At 42.3% G+C, this 27,832-nt stretch overlaps 1 protein-coding gene across 3 annotated transcripts; it reads right to left on the bottom strand.

Annotated features, from left to right (window-relative positions):
- Positions 1–1,598: 1,598 nt before the first annotated feature.
- Positions 1,599–27,008, bottom strand: IGSF5 (immunoglobulin superfamily member 5). 3 transcript variants are annotated; one of them, XM_053386758.1, is made up of 9 exons: positions 26,786–27,008; positions 24,080–24,159; positions 21,231–21,551; positions 19,358–19,666; positions 16,063–16,182; positions 14,642–14,666; positions 11,921–12,033; positions 10,295–10,371; positions 1,599–5,136 (listed from the first exon to the last, which is right to left on the bottom strand). In XM_053386758.1, the coding sequence occupies exons 2-9, from the start codon at positions 24,135–24,137 to the stop codon at positions 4,639–4,641; spliced, it is 1,521 nt and encodes a 506-aa protein (XP_053242733.1). In that variant the 5' UTR covers positions 24,138–24,159; positions 26,786–27,008; the 3' UTR covers positions 1,599–4,638. The 3 variants fall into 3 exon arrangements, with proteins under 3 accessions (XP_053242733.1, XP_053242734.1, XP_053242735.1); XM_053386759.1 differs by having other exon boundaries at positions 16,063–16,179; XM_053386760.1 differs by lacking the exon at positions 16,063–16,182.
- Positions 27,009–27,832: the final 824 nt, after the last annotated feature.

Here is a 27,832-nt window from a genome sequence, read left to right as displayed (position 1 = left end):
GGGGCCTCCGGAGTCTGCCTGCCTCCTCCCACTCAGCTGCCCTACAGCTGAGGGGGAGGTGGCGGGCAGACCATTTGGCGCAGCACACAGCCTGCTACCGCCCAAGCCACAGCATCTTTCCCAGGAGAGACATGTGGCTCAGGTGCATTGCAGGCCCCGCGGTGAGTGTTGCCCAGCATTTTGTCACACACCCCCAGTGGTGACATCCGGGGTGGTCTGCACCCACCGCACCCCCTTCCTCCGCCCCTGGGAGAAGGTAAAGCACAAATTTGAGGCTCACAGCAGTTCCCTTCTACCCGAGTATATGTTGCTAAACCATGGTTTAGTGCAGCATACAAACTGGGCCTATATGATATAGGAGTGCAACCAGCAGACAGTCATATGGACTGGTATGCCACAGTAGCATAAGCAAATACTTTGCAATGCTGCAGATTGTATTATTCCGTTAGCATGTGAGGCAAAGGTGGTCATTTTACGCACTGTGTCTTTTTATGCAAGTCTCCACTTCTCTTTGTGGCTAGAAAGGATGCTGCAGGAGAGTGTGGAAGAGAATTGCTAAATCACACTCTGCAAATAGAGTTGCATCAGCTTTCTAGTCCCTGCCTCATCCCTGCTGCACAATGCAGCTGATAACAAAAGCTGCTTCAGCACTGCAGCTGGGCTTTGCTCCCAGTCGGGAAAAGGATGGGCAAGTTCCCCTTACACAGTGATGCAACAACAGGTCAGTCTCCTAAGACCAGTACTCTTTTCAGGAGGCTGTGTGAGCCAGTGAGCAGCTTTTAGAACAACTCCAACAGGGTTTCATGACTATGTTCTTCTAAATAAAGTGGTTTCAGCAGATGCTGCACCCTCAGAAGTTAATTCACTATTACTTGAAAACATGAACTCTTTTATTTCCTCCCTCCCCCCAAAATGAGCCCCCTCCCCCGCCTTTGTATCCCACCATCTTGGCTAGTGGCCAAATCTGAGAAAGACTGTAACGAACTGAACAACATATGAAATTTGGCAGTAATGTTATTGGAAGATTTTTATCATGAGCCTTTCTGTAAACCATGAGATTATATTTCTGAGTCTTTGTTAGCTCCTCTGCCTACTCTTCCATTCCTTTGTTTCTTTCTAACAATGGGTGTGTGGCTCTGTTCAGAGTCCTCTGAATACATCCTGGTGTGTGCCTGTATTTATTTATTTTTTAAGTTTGCAGGAACAGCAAATATAAATTTGAGCTGCATGTCAGGTCAGGTGGTGACTGGATCAAAGGGAGATTTCTGTGTTTCTCAGCCTAGGAACTGGGTCACAGAAGTCACATTGCTCTCTGAACACAAATAAAACAAAACAAAACAAAACAAAACAAAAACATATCGGCAGCCCTTTGCCTTTAATATTGCACTCAAAACTTGTTTATTGTCTGGTTGGTAGCCTTTATGTTAAACTCATGTTTACTGTGTTTATTTTAAAAGATATCAGACTTCATACAGAACACTCATCCCGATTTTCCATTTATACTTATATGTATTTAGATTTATTTATTTTACAGACCAGTTTTCCACCAAATGCTCTTCAAAGCAGGTTATATAATAATTTTTATATATAATAATTTAAAACTAATATTTATTTATCTTTTAAAAAAGAAACATATTTTCCTTCTAAATCCATTAAGAACTGGATCACAACATCCACCCAGCTGATACTGTATGGTGCAGAACAGTCTCCTTGCAAACCATGACATTTCACCACCATTGTGTCCTTATCTAAGACAAACATTTAACTTTTTGTTCCTGGGACAGGGTGGGCAGATATCTTCTCATTGCAACTGCTTTTAGTATAACTGTACCCTCTCCAGTTTTAATTACCAGTGTCCTTCATTTATCAATACACTATTCTGCCTTGATTCATCCTTATTGTAAAGTCAATTGCTGGCAACGTTTTCACTAGACTTTTCATTAGATGGTAACTCAATATTTTTGTTCCTTTTCAAACATTCCCTCTCTCTTCCTCAGCTTCTCACCCATAATTTGTTGAGACAATAGCAGTGATCGTTACCAGGACCAGCCAAAGATATTTGCTGCCTGCAGTAAAGATGTCCATTTTACCATCACCATGTGTAGACGCTGACCAGCACAGACAATGGGATAGCATCCTCCAACTGGTGAAACTTAGAAGATTTCAGTAGCTTAGGGAATGCAGGACAGGTTGGGTGGCAGACACACCCCTGCTCTTTGCCAGAGGGAAATGGGCAAGGAGTTCAAGAAGAATGGTGGGCAGAAGGCATTTGCTGCCTCGGGTGATTGCAGCATTCTGCCTAATGGCATGGCTGGTCCTGACCCTTACATAGCCAAAATTCTGAGGGCTGATCTTTCAAATGCAAACAGCATAAACCTATGTTGGAAAGCTACATTACCTGCACTGTCCATAGGCACCTGCTTAGCATAAATAATCACTCCCTTCTCCCCTTCTGGTTCCACTCGCTCTTTCTGCCCCCTGCATTCACCTCTCCTTGCATGTTGATTTCTCCTCTTTTCCCTTGGCCACAGGGTGACCCATCTTTTCTGGGTTTGGTGCAGCAGTGGCATTTCTAACTAATGGCAACACACTGCCCCCTCAGTAGACTGGAGTCTAAACCACTGAGTTTGCCAATCAGAAGGTCGGCGGTTCAGATCCCCTGATGGGGTGAGTTCCCGTTGCTCTGTCCCAGCTCCTGCCAACCTAGCAGTTCGAAAGCACGCCAGTGCAAGTGGATAAATAGGTACTGCTGCTGCAGGAGGGTAAATGGCGTTTCCATGCACTCTGGCTTCTGTCACAGTGTCCCGTTGTGCCAGAAGCGGTTTAGTCATGCTGGCCACATGACCAGGAAAGCTGTCTGTGGACAAAAGCCGGCTCCCACGGCCTGAAAGCGAGATGAGTGCCGCAACTCTGTAGTCGCCTTTGACTGGACTTAACCATCCAGGGGTCCTTTACATTTATGTTTGTCTAGTGGACCATCTGGCTTTAACCAGTAGTTGGGAACTAATTAATTAATGGACAATAAGCAAGACACTCCCATCACTCTACTGAATTAACAAAATATGTCCCTCAAGAGAATTATGCCACCTTCGTCTTCCTCTTGCCTGCTCCATTCGTACTGGATCCCTTCTGGTCCTCGCACAAAGAGATTTTGGATCCTTCCCCCACCCTCCTCATTTTGCTTGTCAGCTATTTTCTCCTTCATTCAATAAATCCTAATAGGCCCATTTACAAAAGTGACTGAGCCTCATGATTCCATTTTCCTTTTACTGCATTAATTTCTCCTTTAATTACTTGTCTAATTTGTTTTATGTTATAAATTCATTAGGACAACAGAGTGGATGTATTTCTAATTCTATCTGGCAAACATTTTGAATGCTTTTTAATTTGGGATTTGGTTATCTAATGGCTCTCTTATTTATTGTTTGTAGAGAGAGAAAATAGCCCCTGTAATTACATGATCGCCACCTTTAGGCCCATGATGGAAAAGCAGGATATAAATGGAATAAATAATATAATGTATTAATAATAATAAAGGACAGAAATACATGTATAAACATTAATTTTGATCCCAGAAATTACCATGGCATTTTGTTTACATCATTTAGCAAATTTATATTTCAATTTTAAATGCAATGTCATCAAATTTTCAGGATTAGCTACAGTCCTAAAGCATGACATAAATGCTGTGGAATTCAATGGGAATTTTCCCTACTCATTTCACTTGTTTTTAGACATCTCAGAAAAATAAGCATATTTTCATTCATAGGACCCAGTTTGTTAATCAAAGATGGGGAAAATAAAAAATCCAATCTCATTTGTTCTTGGCAAAAAGAACAGCAGTACAATCAGAAATAAGTCCCATTGAGTAAGTAAGCAAGTCTTATTGAGGTAAGTGGGCATAGAATTACAAAGTATGTGGTTCACATTTCCACAATTGTGAAGATATTCAAAAGTTGCAAAAAAAAACCAGTAACTCTGCTTAATAATAATAATAAAAAGTAAGAGCACAACCCTATCCCTAACCGCTGATCAGTGGAGCTTCCACAGCCCTGTCACATATGTTGGATGGAGTAGAAGACAGGGGTGCCAACTTGAATAAAATGTTGGGTGGCCCAGGGAAGCCCCGCCTCACATAATCAATCAGATGACGTGGTGCACACACTCCATTTGAATAGCAATGCCCATCAACTTGGGTGGAGCCTGGCTCCCTCAAATATTTTATGGGGGGGGGGAGCAAAGACATCTTGGCTCCTAGGAGTTGGCTCCAATGGTGGAAGATAAGGCAGGAAAGCTGCTGTGTCAGCTTGGAGGTGGTGCAGCAATCAGGTCTGGATTGGGCCTGATGTTGTCATTTGATGGCAGTGGGGCAACCTAGGATCCAGTTGAACCCAGGTGGTTCAAACCATCCATGAAACACCCCATCCGAGGGCTTTCTGCTGGCTTCCACTGCAGACACTAACAGGAAATCCACGAGTCCACTTCTGCCCGTCCACCTGTTTGGGAAGTTTGGATTGCACCCTAAACTACTTTTATGGACATTGGGGGATTCTTGGTCCAAATATTATGCAGAGACCTCAGATGTGCTGGGCGTGGACTTCTGGTTCCCCATCATCATCAGTAATAATAGTAATTCCTTTATGGGGGAGGCTGAACTCTGAGCACCTTTGTCCTGGTGTCTGGATATAATTGTTTTCTCTGGAATTCTTGCAGTCTCTGCTGGGAGTGAGGCTCACTTTGTCGAGGTGGACTCTCCTTCTGTTGTCCTCTGTGAGGCAAATGCTGCTTTCTGGAATGGTGGGTTTGAGTATCTTGGGCCTTTGATTGTTCAGGATGGTGTGTTGGCCTCCTCGTGTATCTATGCTGGCCACCAGATTGCCACCTTTGAGGGTACACCTTCCTGGTGTGGCGACGTTTGCCATCAGATCGGTAAATATGGGGGTGCAATTTTGAAACACGTAGCTGGGGAGCCCTGGATTTGTGGGACTTTGAAGAGACGCTCCTGAATCGAACTGTAGGAATAGCCCGGGATTGCTGTGCTGCGCCTTTTTGTGAACGTCGATTAACGTTGTGAAAAGATGGGGCAGGGGAGATACGTTGAAGAGACTGTGATGAGCTAGAAAACTGTGGTGAGATCTGTGCAAGAAAAGGAAGCAGAACACGATAAACATACAGGCTGCATTATCAGGAGTGGACACCCATTGCTTCTTGGCTACATCAAAGCCCTTGCATTCCAAAGGACCGAGCTCATAGTCTGGGGGTTCACCTGGACTTGATGCTCACCAGGGATGAGCAAGTGGCAGCAGTACCTAGGTAGCCTTTTATCAGCTAAGGTTGGTATGCCAGCCATGACCCTATCTAAAAATGGCTGGCCTTGCCCCAATCACTCATGCCCTAGAGACATCTAGTTTGTGACTTCCCCTTGTGCAAATGGAACCTCCCTCTGCCCCCTCATGCTACAGAAAGTTGGGCTACTCTAGAGGAAGGGAATCCCCTCCCAACACCTCGCCAGGGTGGATGTGATGAAACTTGCCTATTGTACTAAGGACTGTAGTGCAATATTCCACTGATGCCTTCAGCATATGAATTCTCAAGACTTTGCATTGGTTATATAATTCTCTTTTGGGCAGTAATTACTCAGCACATGCACACATTTAGAAGGCAGTAGTTTTTTTCAGAGAGAAGGCACTTTGATCAGTATCTTAAGTTAAAATAAGTAATCCGCTTGTCCAAATAGGTATCCACACAAAATTGATGTCTATATGAAAAATGTTCAAATGTCGCCAGGGCAGGGAGATCCTCAGACCATTGCATAGTAGATGTTGGGTATTTATCCTTCCAGGTTTGAAGTACAAGTCTCTTAGCAACCACAAGGGCTCACAAAATCCACTTTTGTTGTATAAATAAGCAACGAAGAGTTGGATTCTAGGACTTACGCGATACTGAGCCCTTATGGTTGATATGTTGTCATAAAAGTCCTAGGATTTGATACTCCATTGCTCATTTGAAAGTTTTCTTGAATGTGTTCCAGTTGTCACAAACAAGTGGGACCTGCAACAAAATATTGCATTTTGGAAGGCTCCTGTGCAGTCATCCCTTCTTCTGAGATATTCCTTAGCTTTCCATTTTTCTTCTTCTTGAGCAGTCAGTATCACATGCCCACTAAGCATACTCAGTCCATGTTGGACTCCTTTTTTGTCATAATCCATGCAGCACCTATTTTCTCCTAATGATTTTTCAGGACTTCTTCAGATCTCGTGTTCCTTGAGATATATCCCTCTTGTGAATGGTTACTGCTGTTTTGGGGCTAGCTCTTGGAGAACTGAGGTTGTGGTTAGTATATACTGCTTGTGTGCCCCTTTTCAGTAGGGATGGACAAATCTCCTATTTCAACTTCATGATAAATCAGGCAGTCATGAATCTTGGAAGATGATCACTCAACACCCAACTTCCTCTGAGGAATCCACTTCAGATTATGGGGGAGATGCATTTGACCTGGTGTGATCTCATGAGTTTAAGCAGTTTCAGAAGTATTCCACCTTGATCTTGTAGGCCAAGCTATGCATGCACCTATGCCTCTTCCATTGACATCATCACTGTATCACAATAGCACTGAGAGAAGCCTTCTGTTCCCCACAACAGAAAAATCCAGATTCCTGTCGGTCTGATTTGACGTCGTGAGCAGAAATGCAAAAATCAGCATCTATTGTCAACCATGAGATCTTCAATAAAAGGTGCTGCCATTTAATCTACTTTCATGTTGATTTGCCGGCAGTGACAAACACTGTGACAGAAAGACTCGCCTACTAATGCTTCTTTCAAATTCATCCAACAGTGCTTCGTGCACCAGACAGTGCATGCTACAAATGTGCCCAATTAAATGCTCAAGTTAAAGAAAGTAACCTTCACTTGTTGTTTTTTGTGACTTGGGGAAAATAATGGTAGGTTCATAAAATGCAATGAGTTTTTGTCAACAGCAGATAGCAGCTGGGTTATCGCCACTCACCTGACATTGGTCGGTCATCTTGCTGTTGCTTACTGGGAAGTAGAGTAAAAAAAAAAAAGACTGGAGAGTTTTCAGCAGGTGGGCTTGAAGAGGCAGGTGCCAGTACCCTTGCTGATCATGAGGTGCCCCTCCCCTGGAATGTCTCAGCAAAGAGATGGCTCAGGGCACCTGACTGGCATATGCCAAGAGTCACAGGTGAGCTGCGTACTCTGAGGCTCCCCATAACTCAGCACAAGGGCACTATCAGAACTGGTGAAGCTAGATCATGGGTAGGCAAACTAAGGCCCGGGGGCTGGATCCAGCCCAATTGCCTTCTAAATCCAGCCCGCGGACGGTCCGGGAATCAGCATGTTTTTACATGAGTAGAATGTGTGCTTTTATTTAAAATGCATCTCTGGGTTATTTGTGGGGCATAGGAATCCGTTCATTTTTTTAAATAAATATAGTCTGGCCCCCCACAAGGTCTGAGGGACAGTGGACTGGCCCCCTGCTGAAAAAGTTTGCTGACTCCTGAGCTAGATTATTTTTATTTTAAAGTCACTTTCATTTGATACTGCAGAAAAAAACCTCATTCCTAAAAAGAAATGAAATTTTATACCCACTAAAAAGTAAAGGTAAAGGTACCCCTGCCCATACGGGCCAGTCTTGACAGACTCTAGGGTTGTGCGCTCATCTCACTCTAGAGGCCGGGAGCCAGCGCTGTCCACAGACACTTCTGGGTCACGTGGCCAGCGTGACAAGCTGCATCTGGCGAGCCAGCGCAGCACACGGAACGCCGTTTACCTTCCCGCTGGTAAGCGGTCCCTATTTATCTACTTGCACCCCAGAGGTGCTTTCGAACTGTTAGGTTGGCAGGCGCTGGGACCGAGTGACGGGAGCGCACCCCGCCATGGGGATTCGAACCGCCGACCATGCGATCGGCAAGTCCTAGGCGCTGAGGTTTTACCCACAGCGCCACCCGCGTCCTTTATACCCACTAGATGTATCCAAAAACTAAGAAAGAAGCCATGGGTAAATTTTGATAGAGCAAAAACACAGTTATCAAATGATTGCCTTGTTTGTAATGCAATGCAACAACTGTTTGTCATGTTCTCAAATGGGAAAAGCCATCCTACAACATTCAGTGATGAGCCCAGAAATTGGTGTCAGGTTAAGTCTAAGGTCATGAAGACACCTACAGGGAAATACTAATTTTTTAAAGCGTGTTGATTGGGCATGGTGTTGTTAAAATACTTCTTTGTAACCTACACCATCCTCCTGCAAAGCCACCTGATCTTACAGACTAGGTCATTATGAAATTGATCTACTCCACTCTTCATGATGCTTTATTGTTCCTGCAATTGCCTGACTCTCTCAATCAAGAGATAGCCCCACAGTTAAGGTGACTTTGATCTGTTCTTTCAACACCAACTGTTCTCCGGGCTCTAAATCAAACAGATTGAAAAAGGCATATATTCTAAGAACAAACATTCTAAAGGAAACTGACCTCTGTGTTACCCTGAGAGGGAGAGTAATATCAGAAAATTGGCCTGCTCAGACACCAATCAAAGGGAGAGAAAAAATAGGGTTCAGACTTCTGAGACCTGGTGGTTCAAAGGAAGCATCCCCAAGTCTATCACGAGTCATCATGAGAAAATATTCACAAGTTATGGAATCTCCCTGAGATAGCTAATAAAGTAAGCAAAAGGTCTGAAATGTGAGGTTCCCTGGAAACCGGATCTGAGTGATGGGTACGTGGTTTATGTGCCATCATATATGCAATAAATGCTATTTAAGATCAGCACTATCATTTGTTGGCATTGAATGTGACAGAACCTGGAAGGTCCTGGCAAGCTGGCGCAAACAGAAAATGCAAGCAGACTACGATATATGGCAAAAACTCTGCAAATTGCAGGCTCAAGGCATGTTTTCAGTATGATCCAAACACAAAACTCTTTGAAATACAGCATTCCCGATCTTAATAGCCAACACAGTAGCCTCAGCTTTGCACAATGACCTATTGCCAGACCAATAAATCATTCAATAGCTAGATACCACATCGAAATTCACAAATAATTGAACAAAGAGCATAATTCAAAATGCTCCTGTCTTGTATTGTGCTTGTAGCAATGAAGCCTTGCCATGAAAAGAATATGAAATAAGAAAGAAGGTGGAGGGAGATGGGGGAAAGCAAGCAGTGCAACTAGGGCTGGACCTGGGGGGCGGGGCTGAAGCCCTGGGCCCCACATGCCCACCTAGAGAGCAGCGGATGATGGAGAGAGCAGCACCACGTCAGAGCCTAGGCCCCCTAGAGGTGATGCTGGTCACTGCAGCGTCATTCCTGTCTTCTTACTGAAAATATTTTACACTCAGAGGGCAACTGGCTAGGCATGTACAAGGGTACAGATTTTTTTTTACTATTTTCACCTTGAAACATGTGATTCTTTTCTGCAATAAACCTATATGCCAACCTTACCACTAAAGTATCACTCAGTTGGGAAGGATCTTGTGATCATCCAGCCCAACGCTCAATCCTATTACAGTATAAACTGGGGCAGGAAAGAAAAAGGGGGGTAATAGAGGCAGCATGCGTCAGGGAATGAGAAGAGAGTGGGGGCTCTCCTATGGTCTGTTGGTTAGAGTGGGAACAATTTTGTCTGTTTGGAATTTACCAGCCCAAATGTTGGCCACACAGGCCTTGCATTTGTTCCTTCACAAAGAATCAACTCTATGGATTCCACTCAAGTGTGTATATCTTATTTTCACATCTTCAGATTTCTCATGATTCTCAGGCAGGTGTCCTGCATAATTGTGTTCACTGCTTGTACTAAGCACACAGGTGATTTAAAGTACTGTTTGCTGTTACACAGCAAAGACGTAAAAGTCTCCCAAGGTATGTGTGTATGCTGCAGAAGGCTACATATTTAATGGAAGGAACAACAAGGAGAAGGGGGCTTAACCCTTTCCCCACAGCCCAGTTTCTGACTCAGAACCACCCTCTCCAAGCTGAAGTCCCAGGGTGCATGAAATCTTAGACCAAGCATTCAAGATGATGCTGTTTTATTCTTTTGCAAATATTAATCTTTGTATCCAAATTTCTGATATGAATTGCATGTTTTGAAAATGCTGTTTTGCTATGCTAAGGATATTTTTGAAAGAACATTCAATACACTAAGAGAGCATTAAGGACAGAAACGAGAATGCATCCCCCCCCAAAAAAAAATTTCCAGTCTTTTTAGAAACCATCACTTAAGTCCATTACATGTTTATGGAATATGTCACAGTCTGTAAAAGACTTGTTCCAATTACCTGTGATGCAGGATTCACGTCTAAATCCCCGTCTGGAGCATACAGGCTAGAGTTATCTGGGGAGAAAGAGGGAACTCCTGCAAGACAATATACAAAGGATAACTGTTATTGATTCTTCAGAATGGCAGGAACTATAAATCATTTCAGAATACAAACAAATGTAGGTATTTTTAGATGTCCTTTTTGTGTAAAGAGAACAGACCGCTCTTCAGGAAACAGAATACTTTGCTGTAAATTGGGTGGGTGCTTTGTTAAAACCCTGTTAAGAAATTTGTAGAGACTTATCTATTCAAGCACTCCAATGTACCCCTTGGCAAATCCCCTGCAGGTTGCACCATTTATAAATGGTTGGGTTACAGTAGGACGATCTTCAGTGCAGCTTGTTCTGCACTGAAGGAAGACCAATGTAATCATGACCCAACAAGCTGCACACAGATTATCTATTTGAGCATACAATCCTAATGCATTTGTCAAGTTTGTTAACATGTAACTCACACTAAGGTTCACATACATTCCCTGCGTATATGGTATGTGTAGAGTTAGACACAGAAGTGAACAATGAGTGCACATACTGCATATATAGCATAGCATGACACAACATAAGGCTTGTGTGTCTGTCTATTTTTCTATCTATCCATCTTCAGGACCTAATCATGGCATCTGTGCACATCCTTTTCAGGGTAAAGGGAGTGTTGCATAGTGGTTAGAATTTCAGATAAGAACCTGGGAGACCAGGGTTCAAATCCACACTCAGCCCTGAAGCTTACTGCGGTGACCTTGGGCAGCCACTCCCTCTCAACCTCAGAGAGTTGTTGTGAGGATAAAAATGGGTGGGGAAGAACGATGTAGGCCACCTTGAGCTCTCTTGCCACAGGGCCCTGCTTCAGCAGTGCTGCTATCTCGCTTTTGCTGCTCAACATGAAGCTGGGAATCGAATCAGGATATTCAGATGACACCATACTACCTTATTATTCATGCATGGCATATGGGTTTATACAGTGTACCACTGGGTTAAAAAAGAAATCCAATAAGCCTCACATCAAAATGTTATAATTCATTTTGTTAAAAAATAATCAAATTAAGCTGCAACTGATTTTGAAATAAATCTTGCTTCCCAGTTTGTATGCTTAGGATTGCTGTGCATAACTTAACCGATATTCATGGCTACCATCCTCAAACCACTTAAAATAGAGAAGGATTGAGTTGAGGATTCAAGATATGCATATATAACACTAATATTTATCAGTCACATGGTACCTTTAGACACGTTGACCAGAAATGACTGGAAGCACAGGCCTAGGATACGCATTTTCCTGCATAGAGGGCCATTTGCACAGATGACTAATATGTTTGGGAAACGGGCACTGAAAGTTGCCCTTAAATGACTTCTAGAGGAAACAGTTCATTGATTTCAGCTTGATGCCATACACTGGCCAAACCAGGCTTCGGGTCCTCGGTCAATTCATCCTAGCTTTTCAAGTCACACAGTGGTAGCCAAATATCCCACTGTTCTGAGAACAAAACAAATATTCAGGCTATTCTCTGCCCATCCGAGTGCTCCAGAGAAGCATTTCAAATGCATTGTTGTGATGTATAGAAATTTTCCCAAACACAGTTTTTGCTCACCTGTCATTTGCCCAGCACGCCTAGTTTCCTCTGGACTGTATGCATAATTTTCTTGTCCACTGTGTCTGTCTGTCTCCAAATTTCTATCAGCATTTTTCTTTTCTGATGCCTTTCTAGAAAATAGAAAATGCTTACCTTTGAACCCCTGTCATTTGAGATCTTTCAGTGCAACCACAGAAGACTTTCCTCATTTTTTCAGCTTTATGGCAGATAGACAATTTAAGTGGTCATGTTAAGTCAGCCAGTACCGCTGCTTACTATCCATTATTAACCTATCACCTATATTGAATTTATGAGACTTTTTGTATACTTAGTGGGCGATACTATGAGAGTGAGTTTGTTCTGGGGACAGAAGTGAAGCACGGTCTCTGGGTTCACTTCATATCTAATTTACCAAAAACTCTGAATTCAGCAGTTTTTACTCCAGGTACAACTTGCAAAAGTAATACATTAGTAGCTTTTTGGCATGCTCTCAAAGCTTTCAGTACATAGTTACTAACTAGCTAAGGAACAGCCTGATCCAGGGCTGTTTTTAAGCCGAAGTATTAAATTTAATCTGCTTTCCAGGCTTATTCTATAGATCAGCTGTTACAGAAACGCAGTGTCAGATGCCAGGCAAAAGGAGTCAAGCCAACTATTGTGCAAGTCCCATTCCTGGGTATTGACTAGGAAATGCATGATGGGGAGTCTGCTGCCTTTGCTTTAGCTGTAATAAAAGAGGGAAAGGGGAGCAGTCTGGGACCAGAGTCCTCTTCTCAGTACAAAACCCATGCATTGCCCTATCACAAGTCCTGAACCAACTAAATCCCCTTCAACAACTTGCAATTACTGCAAGTACCCTTGGATGTGTTGTGAGTTTGTGGGTGCTAGACTCCACTAAATTCTTGGATCCAGTGAAGTGTTAGAATTTAATCAAGGTTTTGGGTGTTAAACTGGACAACAGACATGTAATCCCTGGACGCAGCAAAGGTTAAAAGCTAAATAAGCCAGGCTAGCTTTCCTATTCAGGTAATTACCTGGGTGATGGGCCATTAAGAAAGTAAGTGAGAGGGGGCTCTGGGCCAGACAGCAAATGAGTGGGGCCCCTCCTCTAACTCTTAGATAGTGAGAATGGCAAAAGGCCAGCATTTAGTGTGTGTAATGTGACCCAGAAGTGAAGCTGCAGGCAGGAAAGCCTGAGAGGCGCAGCACAATGTTTGATTTCTGCTTGAATCCAAAGTTCAAACAAGAAACAAGACCCTTAATGCCGTGAACCATTGTAGGCTCAGGTTGTATAGATGTGTAAATAAACCATATATCATAAAGACACCACGGTCTCCACTATGCCTCATTCCCAAAGGAAATACAAGCCCTGGAATCTCGCACCGCTTGGAGATCAGGATAGTGTAGCACAGACCAATCCGGCATGATTAATCTCCACCACTTTCTTGAACAGCAAGTAATACATTTTAATGACAGTTAGCATTTTGCCATAAAATATCAATTCTGAAATGTGAGGGGGATTTGTATAGATTGTGAACCCAAGCCAGATCCTTTTTTCTAGAACTCAGAGTGAATGATTTAACTGCCAAGCTAAGGCGAAACAAAATATGGCATACCTAGATAAGCAATTGCACTGATTAGCCCAAATCAGAATTAAGTTTCCTTCTTCCCTCTGACGGCAAAGGATAGCTTTCAGTCTTGAAGACGAATGCAAACAAAAACCCTGGCAAACCTTTCCCACAATGACGTCATTTTAAAGTTTCCGTTCAATATTAACAGCTTCTCAATACAGATGAAAGCTCTCTTACATTTTAAAGCTTAACAACCTAATGCATTCTAGCATAGAGACAATTAGCTTACTTCATTTTAAGTGGTCAAAACTAATTTTGCTAATCTAGAAGCAATTTGTTATCAAACATCTTTTTTCCTCTCTCCAAATAAGTCTTAGAAATGCAGAGGATGCCATCTAATTTCCCTACCAGTTGGTTACAATTAACATGTGCCAAGCTGTCTTGGTTTCAGTTCTGTTTCTGTACAACAGAAATTCTATACTCCAAGAGCCTGTAGAATTGGCATATCCACTGTAATCATTACTTGAGCTAGGAGTGAGCTATTCTGGTGCACAGTGACCTCCCGTGGTTGTTGCTGTAATTGCAGCATTTATTAGCTTTTAGTGCCCTGTTTCCACTGAGTATTTATGTGTTGCAAAATGCCTTGGAATTTTTTAATGAAGGGTGGTATAAAAATGTTTTAACTCAAATATATGAAATGAAATATGTTGCACATATTAAGGCTACTATAAGAATGTTCCAATGCAAAACAGTTATTTGATGGATCAAAGTTTCAGTTTGGAGTCATGTTGCTATTAAAGGTAAAGGGTAAAGGTAAAGGGTATTAAAGGTAAATCATGTACTATTCATTCAGTCAAATGTCATGTGATGGTGACAGATAATTCAGCAATTTAAAATCACTTAAATTTATAATGAAATAGAATCCCTTTTTCCCTTTTATTTTCATCTGGACATTTTAAAAGAAAATATATATATTATCCATGGCAAATAATTTGTATGTTCCTGGCTTTGTATGTTTCAAATCTAATAATACAGCGGTGGATAACCTGTGACTCTCCAGATGTTATTGAATTACATCTTTCATCATCCCTTACCACAGGCCAAGCTGGGCAAAATATTAAATAGAAATTTTACCAAATGAGTGAAACAAAAATGATAATCAGCTTACCTCATCTCCTCTTGATACTTGGAGTCTGGGGGGAAAGGTCAGATTTTAGAATATACTCTAAAGAAACATAGCAATTTATTTGAAAAGAACACTCTTAAGTCTTCTTAAATATATTAATTTAATATAGAAAGCTGCTCCAGCGCTCAAACTGAGATTGTCCATGCACAGACACCCTCAGTCATTCAAGTAAAAAGGAGGCGCTCTGCTTGAGTGGACCTGGACTCCTCATTCAAACAAGAGAGAGAATTATTGTAGGCAGGAAGAACTTCCCTTAATAACTCATATGTAGGATCACTATGCTATACATTTTTCCTATGCAGTCGTATTTTGGAAGTTGAATGGAATCCATTCTGGAAGTCCGTTCGACTTCCAAAACATTCGGAAGCTCCTGCAGCCAATTAGAAGCTGCAGAAGCCCCGTAGGACCTTCGGCTTCCAAAAACAGTTCGCAAACTGGAACAGTCACTTCCGGGTTTGTGGTGTTCGGGAGCCAAAACGTTCGAGAACTAAGCTGTTCGAAAACCAAGGTACGACTGTATATCTCAAAAATAAGTAATTACTCTGCAGTAAATTCCTCTGAAACTTGGGCTGCAATCTTGCTCTCTTTGCACATGGAAAGCAGGGTGTGGTGTGGCTCAGTGGGACACCGTCCACCACCCACCACCCATCACCCTCCACCCTATTATCCTTTCCCCGCACACATGCACCTATGTGCCACTATTTCTATAACAGGCTGCAAGCGGACTATTCAAGTCAAGGCACTCCAAGACTGCGTCCAGCTCCCACCCTCTCCTTCCCCCACAACGGAATGGGGCTCTGCGGAAAAGCAGCTTGCTGGAAACTCCAGGGTTATCCGTGCAGGAAGACCTGCGTTTGAAGAGAATGGCCTGGCCACATTGCCAGGGAACAAACACAACAAAGGGAGTGTGAGCCCTGGTGTTGGCTGGAATTGTTTACTTTTTATGCATAATGCTGCACTTGCAGAAATGAATGGTAAAGCAACTTCTCAAATTAGCTGTGCCAATAACTGAGGGCTTGATGTGTAAACAGTTAAGAGCGTGATTCAAACAGTCTTGTCATTTCCAATTGCTTTTTATTTACAAATTGCTCACCGCTGGATTGTATGCCGTTAAGAAATTTAACAACAGATTATGAGGAACAGTTTCCCTTCTGGTCTGGGCTGTTTCTCTATATTTGACTGGGGTTGATTTATAAGGGAATTTATGCCACATTGAATTCCGTTCCTCACCATCAGTGTTTAAGTCCCAGTCTTTCTCCCGGTTATTTTTAGTGTTCGTATCTACATTTATCAAGAATACAAGTAGAAATCTGCCACTGTCACAAAAGTCAGTTAGTTATTTGGACCTAATCTCCCTCCCTAAATAATTCCATGTTTTAAAATGGTTCCGAGAGCCCACGTACCTTTCCTTCTTTTGCAGCAGCAGATAATAAGCAGAATAATAAGGATCAGGAGGAGGAAACCAACAACTGACAATACAACTGCTAAAATTATAGTTCGAGTTCGTCCGTCATCGCCTGCTACTAGATAAAAATTAATAAATGTTAAGAAGCACAGTAAAATATACACGTCTCCCTATGAATTTAATGAGTTACTCATAGACTGCTGTGCTTTCTTAAGTAATGTTACCCTGTTGCGGCTTCTAGAAGTCCAAGAGTCCTTGCCAGATACATTATTATTTTATTTTTATTATTTCAACAGATTCTGATTTCATGCATCAGTTTCTACTCAATAGACATAGTTGCCAGTTTGGCTGTAGTGGGAAAGTGTGGCATGGAAGAGGCAGGAGAAGGGAATATGTGGGCGAAAATTAGTTCCTAGTTTAATAAACTATGCATCCAATTAAAAAGTTAATTCAACAGATGTGTTTCATCTGAAGAATCCTCTTCAGTGGCTTTATATTTCATCTATCTTAAAAGCGTTATCATAGCTATAGACCACATCAGAAGAGAGAAGGCTTTTGATTATAATTGGCATTGTTGTGCAAAACACACCATAGCTGTTTACACATTAAACCCTCAAGTTTCCAAAGTTTTCCCTTTAAATCTTTGGGTTAAATGTATGAAAGATCTGATTAAATTCCCACTGCAGCATTGCCACTTTATATAGTGTTGCAGGATTGCGGGGGGCGGGGTGTGTGTGGTTGGTTTGCCATTTGGGGCTCCTTCTAAGCCCTTAGTTTTTCTGTTTGTAAGATGGGATTTTGTTGTAAAAGGAACTGCCGCAGTGGTCAAATCAGTCTCTTTGTCAAGTTAATGGCCCTAGTCAAACCTGTTAAGCGTCCTTTTTACATAACTAAAGATCTGGCTATATTGCCATAGAAACAACTAGACACTTTATCCCAGGCGTAGGCAAGGTGTGAGCTAGAGTGGAGATGGGATCACATGGAGATGGTCATGTACACATTACCAACTTAAAATTCAGCTAGGTGGTTCTTTTTCTCAATTCGGATAAAGTTAGTTTTGGTGGGGGGTGTACATCAAAACACACTGTTTCCTAAGAAATGACAGGATAGATGCAATATGTATATGGATTTTGACTAATGTCATGTGTACACCACTTCCCAAACCTGTGGTGGGAGCATACTGCTCACAAAATAAACAGGGGTGCCTACATGGCCTTGCACTTTGTGCTGAACCCAGAGCCCTAACTCAGAGGGAAACCTGAACCCAAATGGGCAAGTTAGATCCGTTAGGCTAAGTGTTAATGCTGTGAGCCTCTTCATCTTCTGCTTAGCTTGTATATATATATATGTGTAAATAAAAAACATATCACTAAAACACACAGTCTCCAGTCACCTTCATTCCAAGGATTCCAAACCCATAATATGGCACCCCTGACGTCTCTCATACTCAGAGACTAGTATGTTGTCCTGAGCACACCCAGCACAAGGAGAACAAATGAGTGTTAGTTCTTCATTGGTAAGGCACTCAATTACAGCATCTCCTCAGGTGCAAAGGATATACACACCATTCCTGCTATGTAGCTAGCTAGGCATCTATGTCCCAGGTCTGAGCCCTGAACTGGACCATTGAAGCAACTGAATAGCCATGCCTCTTCCTAAACTTAAATCCCCTCACCTGACAGCAACCTATGGCTTCTCCTGCCGCTGCACTGGCACTTTAAGCCCCTCCTTGTCCTTGGAGACGGCGGAGGAAGGGACCAAAGACATCCTAATGTCCCACCACTCCATTGATTTATTCCCCCCCCCCCCCCGCATAAGGTTGCAATAACAGAAGTAAGGTGAGTGTAAGTGGCAGGCCCACTGGACTTTAAAAGGTATACTCTATGGGGCACTTCTGAGTCCTAAAATATCAAAATTCTTCCATTGCCCTTTTGGCAAGAGCCAACACCTCCACCACCTGCTTTCACAACCTCACCAGTTTCAGTGTTCTTCACACTTCCTCCAAGGAGAACAGGCCTGATTCTGGTGACTGAAGTGCATGCTTCTACATTGTAATAGATGGCTCCCCCTCCCATTGAAACTTCCTTCAGCCCGATGAATGGTGACCACACAAAACACTAAAGAAAGCTGTCAGGAAACTATGAAATAGCATATAAAGTAATGTGTGTAAGAGAGAGGAGAGGCAGTTTTCTTCATTACTGCTGACATATCTCAATTTCAGCCTAATCATTAAAAGATTTTTATGTACTCCAACCCTGACAACTGACATGTTTCTCCTCCTGCACAAACAGCTTCTCGGGGAATAAAATGAAGAATGTTCCTAGATAAATCAGTAAGTACACCGTAATTGCACTTTGTGACATCTGCTTTTCTTCCATTCTGAGTTACATCATGTCACTATGGCAACTGAATATGGCTGCTTCTTCAGAGTGACAGCTAGACAAGAGGGTTTATTAATTCCCCCATCACCTACAAAACAGAATCTTCCTGATGGATTCTGTTTCGCTTAGTCAGTAATTAGAAACATCTACTCTGGTCATTTCTAGAACAGAAACACACAAGGAAATGGGTCCCTAAGGTACTGGCACAAATGGAGTACAAAGTGGAAGCCTATGACCAGGAAACTAGGATCAGAAAACCTTGCCTAACAACTGAGGTAAATAAAGCAATCACTTCTGCCTCTTATCAGCCGTCTTTGCCTCATTTAACATACTAAGGGTTGCCAATAATAAAAAATCAATGTGTAACTTTGGGAGGAATCATTTCTCTGTGGCAGAACGCCTCCTTTGTATGCAGAAGATCCCAACTCTACAGTTGGTACTGTACATTAATAATTGGACATGGAAGCACCTGGATGGTGAACCTGTGGCCTTCCAGGTGTTTGTGCACTGTAACCCATCAGCCCCAGCAAGCATGATCAATGGTCAAGGATGATGGGAGTTGTAGGCTGTCAAAAGCCAGAGGGCCAAAGCTAGGGCCATTCCAGAGCCATCTTCATGAAACTCACCAAATTTCATATAGTCTGTGAATGGATGTCCCACCAATATTTTAGCCATGATCGAAAGCCAAGTACAGTACCTTTCAGCCATGTATAGTAGATTGCATAACAAGAAATTAAAGATTTTGAAGATGACGGTGATGTGGGGTTGAGGATTGAGTAATCATTTTGTGATATTATGGCAGTGGACAAAGCTGTATTGTAACTTTTGAATAAATGGAAAGAAAGAAAGAAAGAAAGAAAGAAAGAAAGAAAGAAAGAAAGAAAGAAGTGTACCCGCAAGACAGTCACTTACTTGAAGGAGGTTGATACACAGTAAGTGTCACAGTTGCATTCTGTGGCTCAGGGAGTGCATCTATAGCAACAAAGCAAGTCACAGTGCTATTGGTCACTGGTGTCAGGGTTAAGATGCTCTCTTCATTGTACAAGCCATTTGATCCTTGACTCTGGTTGGTAATGTACATGGAATTATCTAATGTAATATTATTTACCATCCAGGAAATCTGTGGAGCAGGAGCCCATCCAAGAGCTTCACAAATTATCTCAGTTGTTTGGTTCTCTCTTACTGTCAAGTTGCCAGGTTTGATAGTCAAAGATCCATTAACTGTTTGGGGGAAAGAAGATGTTTTTCTTCCTTCAGAATAGTTTACACTACACATTTTTATAGGGCCAGGTTGAATTTATTTTCTTAATTTGGTTTCATGTTGCCACCAAGAGAATTACATCCCCCCTCCAAAAAAAAAATTGAAACCCAGATTTCCATGTTGAAAAAGTAACCTTTAAAGCATTTCTAACAGCCCTTTAGTGGCTTTAGAAACAGAATCAGGTTTCCCAGATTATTGTTGGAAGATAATTATTGAAGCTTTGTAGCCATGCTGATAGATGCATCTTTCTGAGCTACAGAATTATGCACTAATGATTATTTTTTCCATTTGCAGTTTTAAAAAATAAATTGGATTAGATTTATCAAGAATTTTGAAAATGCCACACTGCAGATTGACCCTTCATTTGGCAAATTTTTAGAGCCGAGAGATGATTTATCATTTCTATATGCATTCCCTAAACCAGGCATGTCCAAAGTCCAATTCGGGGGCCTAATCCAGCCTGCTGGTTGATTTAATCTGGCCCCTGTGGCAGTATATGTCCTGGAGTAAAATCCTTTAAAAAGCTCAACAACTTCAATCCTAAAAAAAGCTAAACACCTGTGGTCAGCCCTCACACATGTTCACTTCATCAAATCTGGCCCTCTTTGAAAAAAGTTTGGGCTCTAAACAATGCTGATTGGCAGTATTGTCAAAAGGAGCATCTGATATCTTGATGAGGGTCTATTGTAATGATTCCCAAATGCTGGCTTAGTATCCACTAACCACTAGTTTTATGGTAGCATTGCTATGGCATTAGAAGCAGGGGGTGCTACAGCCATCTGTATGTGCTCTCTCTTGCTCTCTCTCTCTCTCTCTCTCTCTCATATATAAAAACACATGTCAAGTACATACCCACCAACAGTTCTGATTTGACCAGGGCATCCCAGAATTGCAGATTGCAGATTACATCGTGGCTTCTGATTGGATGTCTCATTTTTGGTGCCAAGCTCTCGCACAAGTCAGCTATTTCCCATGAGAGCTCGGCACCAAAAGAGGCATGTTTTTCACGCAAATGAAGGCAGCCGAGCTGGAGCCCATGGAGGAGGTACTGGTGGTGTAAGCCAGGATGCCCCAGTCAGATCCAAAGGCCATGCCTGCTCTGCCTGATGCTGTCCCTGCCAGAGGCACAGAAGAAGCTGACAAAGATGAAGACGATGACAGGGAGGAGGAGGAGGTGAAGGTGCTGGTCTGCCGCTTCCTGAGGGAGCTGCTGCCAGCAACAGAGACATGGGACTGGGAAGCCTCAGCTGGCTTGCATGGGAGCACGGCACCAAAGGACCTGCAACCCAATTTTAATTGTCAGAATGTTGGAGGGTATACAACTGAAAATTATGCTATTCATCTACCACAAAGGCTTGTGCTGCAGCACATCTATTAGTGTTTAAATGCCACAATACTGTTTAAAGTGCTGAGAGAAGGAAGTATAGAAGGAATAGGAAAGAGCAATCGCAGTATGAATTACTCTTGCAATTGGCCTAAATGTTTTTTCCTTAAAACTGAAGGATGACAAAAAGGCATACACACCTTGAACAGAAAGAAATGCGTATTTATCTTCCTGAAAGTTCTGGAGGCTGCATTTTATTTCTCCAGAATCATGTAGCTGGACATCAAAAATCTTGAGTCCGGAGGTGAACTCAGTACCATTTTGAAAACCATCCTGATTGTATTTCGGATTTGTTATAACAGGTGTTCCGTTACCCAGTACAGTCAATATAGGGGTTCCATTGAAAAGCCATATCAAAATCTTATACCCTTCTGACACTGTACAGTTAAAATGAGCCACTGAACCAGCAAGAATTGTTAAATTTCTGGGACCTTCTATGATGGAGTAGCCAAACCCAGTATCTGCAAAACAGGAGGGGGGGGGGAATCACTCAGGAACTGAAACTAGACCAACACCAAAGTCAATAAGGGTGTTTCTAGCTTATCTTACACAATCATCATGATAACAGTTAAAAAAATCAATGTATATAGGTCTGACATCACCCTTCTGCATAAATACATGAGGAGCATTAAACGTCCGTGTGAACAAAAAAATGAAGGAGGCATTTAAGTTGGTTAATGTACTGGTAACACAGATTAATGCCAGATAGTGTGTATAATGTCTGAAGAACCTTTGCTGTGAACATTAGAAACAAAAGCTATCAGTCGTCTTGTATTGTAACTTTGCCCTGTGCTTGAAAACAGAGGGAAGATCTTGCCTCAGTTTAAGTTGACAGTAGTTGCTTAATGAATCCCAGAGTTCTGGTTCGAACCATTCCCATTTTGGACCTAAACTGGTTTTAAACAACCAGGTGCCTAGAAGCAGATTCGTCCTATCCTGAGAATACAGTGGTACCTCGGGTTAAGAACTTAATTCGCTCTGGAGCTCTGTTCTTAATCTGAAACTGTTCTTAACCTGAAGCACCACTTTAGCTAATGGAGCTGACTGCTGCTACCACGCCGCAGGAGCACAATTTCTGTTCTCATCCTGAAGCAAAGTTCTTAACCCAAGGTACTATTTCTGGGTTAGCGGAGTCTGTAACCTGAAGCGTCTGTAACCTGAAGCATCTGTAACCCGAGGTACCACTGTAGTTGTGGCTTATTTGGTAGTGCCGCCCTTGCCTGTTCCATTATAGAGCTTTCGGGATAAACATTTTGAATTTTCTTAATCCATCCTGTACAGCTTTGACAGACTGATCTGCAAGAGTTAATTTTTCAAAGTTTTGTGCTCAGTTCTGTGGATTGATTGACAACGACTTTAATAAATCCTCATGTTGGCAAAACTGGGCTTAATCTTTTTTTTTTTACTTTCTTTAAAGAAATAATTACCAGAAAGGGCATGTGATTTTCCAAGAGCCAAGAATTGCACAACAGCCTAAATACTCTACAAGAGTCATTTGAATAGGTGGCATAGTAGCGTAATTCCCATCAATGTGAACCAATTCCAGAACACTTCTCATTTATTTTTTTATCCTTTGCTAATGACCATACTCCAAGTATGTTGGCATTATAAGCCAAGATAATTACATTCTTTCCATCTTATTGTATAAACTACCCAAGGGACTTAAAGGGATCATCGTCTCTGTACTAAATTGCATTTTAATGCTCAAGGATCATAAGAAGTTTCAAAACTCACAAACTTGTATCAAAAAATTCACATGGGACACAAGCTAAACAAGCTACTGCAATGCAAAAAAAATGCAGAATGAGAAGTTGAAGAAATGAATCGCAAAGACACACCTGCAGAGGTATAATAACCAGCTGATATTCAAAATGTATACGTGACCTTTTGTTCTGAAGACTTCAAGGGAGGCTGTATCTTTTACATCTTTACTGACCCAAAGTGCAGAGGGACGTAAGCTAGGATTTCAGCTTGAAATGCAGACTGCTGTACTGAAAGTACAGTGGTACCTCAGTTTACATACGCTTCAGGTTACATACGCTTCAGGTTACAGCCTTTGCTAACCCAGAAACAGTGCTTCAGGTTAAGAACTTTGCTTCAGGATGAGAACAGAAATTGTGCTCCGGCGGCGCGGCAGCAGCAGGAGGCCCCATTAGCTAAAGTGGTGCTTCAGGTTAAGAACAGTTTCAGGTTAAGTAAGGACCTCCGAAACAAATTAAGTACTTAACCTGAGGTACCACTGTACACTTCAGCTTTCAGTCAGTAGCTTGCTTTTCAAGGGATACCCTGTATTGTGTTCAATTTCCCTCCTTTTCCTTGTGTCCTGAACATGCACATCTCTTATTGCAACTTGTCGGTCTTCAAGGGAGCTATTGCACTGAATTCTGCTTTGCATCTTTCCTGGCCTCCATGAAAACAGAGTGGAAGTCAAGTTAGAATTTATAATAGAAATTCAGAATGCTGACCTTGAATGTGCACACAAAGGGCTCGTCCATAGGGTAATTTAATGTAGATAGTAAGCTTTCTGTACTTCCCCCAATCCTCCAAATCTCCACTTTCCCATACTTTCCCCTTCCTCAGTCCAGATTTTCTCATAACAGGGATACTCTGAAAAGGAGGGGGTATGAGGAAATCCAGACTTACTGAGGGGGAAGTGTGGGAAGGCAATGATTTGGAGGAAAAAGTCATGTGGACAACAATTAATGGAGGTATAGGAAGCTTACTATCCATATTAAATGATTTCCATACGACATTTCAGTCTTGCATCGAGTAATATTTTGCATTTTCCTTCTCCCACTGAGAATTGGTGGGGAGGAAGGTGCTGGGTTGTTATTAAAATGTGACACCCTGAACGTGTGTGCCAAATTTAGTTTTAGTATTTCAGCATTCTATAGAGTTACTATATAACAGGCGGCCTAAGAAGTGCTAAGCAAACAAGTTACACCCAAAGCCTCACTTTGGTTGGCAAATGAGAAAAGGGTAATAATACCTGTTAGCAAGACTAAAAGGCTGAAAGCCAGCCAAATCCATTCCCAATATCTATCCATTTAGCAAGCTCTTCCGATGAACCTAAAAGAAAAGGACACCAGCGCATTGCTGTAAAACACATATTTTTTATTAAGTATTCCAAAGTCACAAATCCAAAGACAAAAACAATCATGCTTCAAATGGACTGAACAACAACAAAGCAGTATATTTCCTAGATTATAAACAGAGAACCTTACATATATGTGCAGTCACTAAATAACGTGTTTGACTATTAAGAAGAGATCACATCCTTCTGGAATGTGGTGAGCAGTTGTGAAAAAAACGCCTGGGCTGGATTCATGTAAGCATCCAATCTCTAAGAGATGTGAGATTCCAGGGGTCTTGGCAATGGCATGCTTTCCACAGGGCCTGTGTTCCCTTTAGGACAATCAGGCACAGTGGAGGCGGCAGTGTCTTTATGATATATGGTTTATTTACACATATATACAACCTGAATAATAGAATCATAGAACTGTAGAGTGGGAAGGAACCCTGTGGATCATCTAGTCCAACCCCCTGCAATGCAGAAATAAGCAGCTGTCCCATACGGGGATTGAACCTGCAACCTTAGTATTATCAACACCACGCTCTAACCAACTGAGCTATCCAGGCTGGTCATCTACTGTGCAGGGAAGGTTCGGAGCATTCACATCTTAAAATGATTATTTGTTCCTCTCTCAGGAGCAGCAGGCTTAGGTCTACAAACAAGGGAACCTGCCTGCCCCATTTGCTCCAGCCAGTCCACTGGGAGTTCTGTTGGCCCCCTTTCTCTCCCACTTTTTCAGACCTCTTGCAAAACACCACAATTTTCTATCAGCCTACATAATCCAGCACTGAAATCTTAAACCTTTTCCTTCCCTGCGGACTAACACACACAGCTGGAGGAGGAAGCCCTCCTGGTCCTGCAGTCTTGCCCTTTGATGGTTTCCTTGATGGGCCATCACTAGCCTTTGTGCCCTGCTAATGACCCCTCTTAGCAGCTATCCCAGATTGGCCTAGGTTGTTAAAGGTAAAGGTAAAGGGCCCCCTGACCATTAGGTCCAGTCGTGGCCGACTCTGGGGTTGCGGCGCTCATCTCGCTTTATTGGCCGAGGGAGCCGGCGTACAGCTTCCAGGTCATGTGGCCAGCATGACTAAGCCGCTTCTGGCGAACCAGAGCAGCGCACGGAAACGCTCTTTACCTTTACCTTACAGTTTAATCAACCTTATTTACTTCTAACTCTTACTAAACCCACAAACTCATAACAATACGAATGGCAACAAACCCTCAGCAAAGGGATCATTCACCTCCCACCATAAGCTACAAAAAATTCCTGCTGAAGTGTGTCCTGAAGTGCTAAGAGATATCTATCCTAGCCGCTGATGTGATCAAGTCTTTTTAAGAATAGCAATCCTCATTCAAAGAAATGCCCAGAAGGGCTAAGCATAAATCAGATCTCAGCTCACGACAACTATTATTGCTGGTGTTGCTGTGCAATTGTTAAAAACCTACATTGCATAAAATAGCAAAAAGATGAGATTTATCAGCACAGAGGATGGGCAATACAATTCTATGGATCTATAAAAGGTAAAGGGACCCCTGACCATTAGGTCCAGTCGTGACCGACTCTGGGGTTGCATCGCTCATCTCGCTCTATGGGCCGAGGGAGCCAGCGTTTGTCCACAGACAGCTTCCAGGTCATGTGGCAGCATGACTAAGCCACTTCTGGCAAACTAGAGCAGCGCATGGAAATGCCGTTTACCTTCCCGCCGGAGCGGTACCTATTTATCTACTTGCACTTGACGTGCTTTCGAACTGCTAGGTTGGCAGGAGCTGGGATCGAGCAACAGGAGCTCACCCCGTCACGGGGATTCGAACCGCCGACCTTCTGATCAGCAAGTCCTAGGCTCTGTGGTTTAACCCACAGCGCCACCCGCGTCCCTATGGATCTATACTTGAATGTAAATGCTAACAGCTCTGATTAAAAGAGACTCACTCCCTAGTAAGTATGTATAAGACTGTTGCCTGGAAATGTATTTCAGTGATGTAGGTGTCAAAAAGGCTGTCTGTGGGAAGGAGAGCCCCAGGAACTTCCAGCAAAACTAGGCCATAGTGGCTCAATTTCTTTTAGAACTGAAAAAATGTTTTTCACAACAGAATGCTACAATTATTTGGAGATAGCTTTACTTATTTGAGGCAGGAGTTGCCATTGTGCTAAGCATCTCCTCTTGTATGATAACAGATCAATGTGCCAGATAGGGGTGGACTACCCAAGCTCATTTTCTGGGTTTGCATTAACCAAGAGGGGTCATTTGCAGGCCATTTCAGAGCTGTGGGGTCAATAGAAAAATACGCTTCTATATAGTAGTTGCTCTCCACATGTGTGTGATTAGACATATAAATTAAAGCTGCAACTGTCAGCACTTTCACTAAGTTTTAAGCCCCATCATACACAGTAAACATACCTAAGACTGTGCCAGATTGAACAAGTAACATTCAAAAGTAGAGGCCTCTACAGTATCATACTTCCTAGTTTCTGTTTACATTTGGATTTTGCTAACTTAACTTTGGAGAGCAAACATCCTTTTCTAAATATCATTACATAATCACAGATTCTTTATCAGTAAACCCATTTTGCAGTCATTCACCCATATTAAATTGACTATCATAGACTTGAGAGTTCCTTACCTTCTTACCAGTAGGTTGTCACATGAAAAACCTTAGTCTCTTCTGAGAAAGAAAACCTGTTTGTTGCTGTCTCTTCCATCCAAGTAACTCCTCATATAGCCACACACTCAAATATTCCGATTAACTCTCAACCAGTTTCTATATTATTCCTCTGGAAGGCCCCACACAAAGCATTTCCTGCAACTTCTGGTTTCTGATGCGGCTTTTGTGCGACTCTGTTTGCAGTGACCTTTTATCTCATAAAAAGATATGACTCAGGTGTGCAACCAATGAACATATTCCATGGTTTTTAATAATTAACAGATGCCATCAAAACATAAAGTAAAAAGGCAGGTACAGGACCAAGCAAATAGGTGTGGAAACGACGACACCTATTGCCGTAATGAAGCAATGTGCAGCTCAGCAGGCACCAGGAGATTCTTTTTCAAAGGGAGGAAGCAAAATGATCAAACCTTGCTCTTGCACTTTCATGACATGTGAAAAATTCAGCTGTTGCCACTTTGCCCCTTACTGCATCTCTATGTGGGAAGAGAACATACTCTATCTGTTATATTGCTGCCTAACACTCTATACTGTATTAAAGTCACAAGAACCGTGTCAGGGGAGGTGGGAGGGACATAGCAACCTTCATGTGTTCCCCCATACTTCGCAGAACTGCCTCAATTGCTACTGAGGAAAATAATGAATCCCTCAGTTTGCCCCAACACTCTCTTCGCCATGGTCCTCTGCTGTTCAGTAGGAAAAGGTAGAGTAAAGAAGTAGTACAAGCCAAAGACTTGGTGGTACCTTGGTTTTCGAACATAATCCATTCTGGAAGTCTGTTTGATTTCTGAAACATTCGAAAACCAAAAGTGGAAGCCTCAAAACACAAGCCTCAACACAGAAAACTCAAAACAAAAGCCACGTTTCCTGTTCAAGTTCTGAGGCGCATTTGAAAACCGAGGCACTTACTTCCGGGTTTTTGGCGTTCGAGTTCCGAAATGTTTGAGTACAGAGGCGTTCAAAAACCGAGGTACCACTGTACAACCCTTAGCTGCATCTCAGATC

The sequence above is a fragment of the Podarcis raffonei genome, chromosome 4, assembly GCF_027172205.1.
Source record: "Podarcis raffonei isolate rPodRaf1 chromosome 4, rPodRaf1.pri, whole genome shotgun sequence".
Lineage (NCBI taxonomy): Eukaryota > Metazoa > Chordata > Lepidosauria > Squamata > Lacertidae > Podarcis > Podarcis raffonei.
The sequence above is the reverse complement of the archived record's forward strand: the minus strand, read 5'-3'. Positions and strand labels throughout refer to the sequence as shown.

What these genes read in the sequence shown, in the direction of transcription:
- IGSF5 (XM_053386758.1), bottom strand. Translation starts at nt 24,137, where the DNA reads ATGGATAGATATTGGGAATGGATTTGGCTGGCTTTCAGCCTTTTAGTC. An exon ending in CCTTTTAGTCTTGCTAACAG is followed by an intron (nt 21,552 to 24,079) that starts GTATTATTACCC and finishes CCTGTTTTGCAG; the next exon opens with ATACTGGGTTTGGCTACTCC. An exon ending in ACGTGAATCCTGCATCACAG is followed by an intron (nt 5,137 to 10,294) that starts GTAATTGGAACA and finishes TTTCTTGCACAG; the next exon opens with ATCTCACCACAGTTTTCTAG.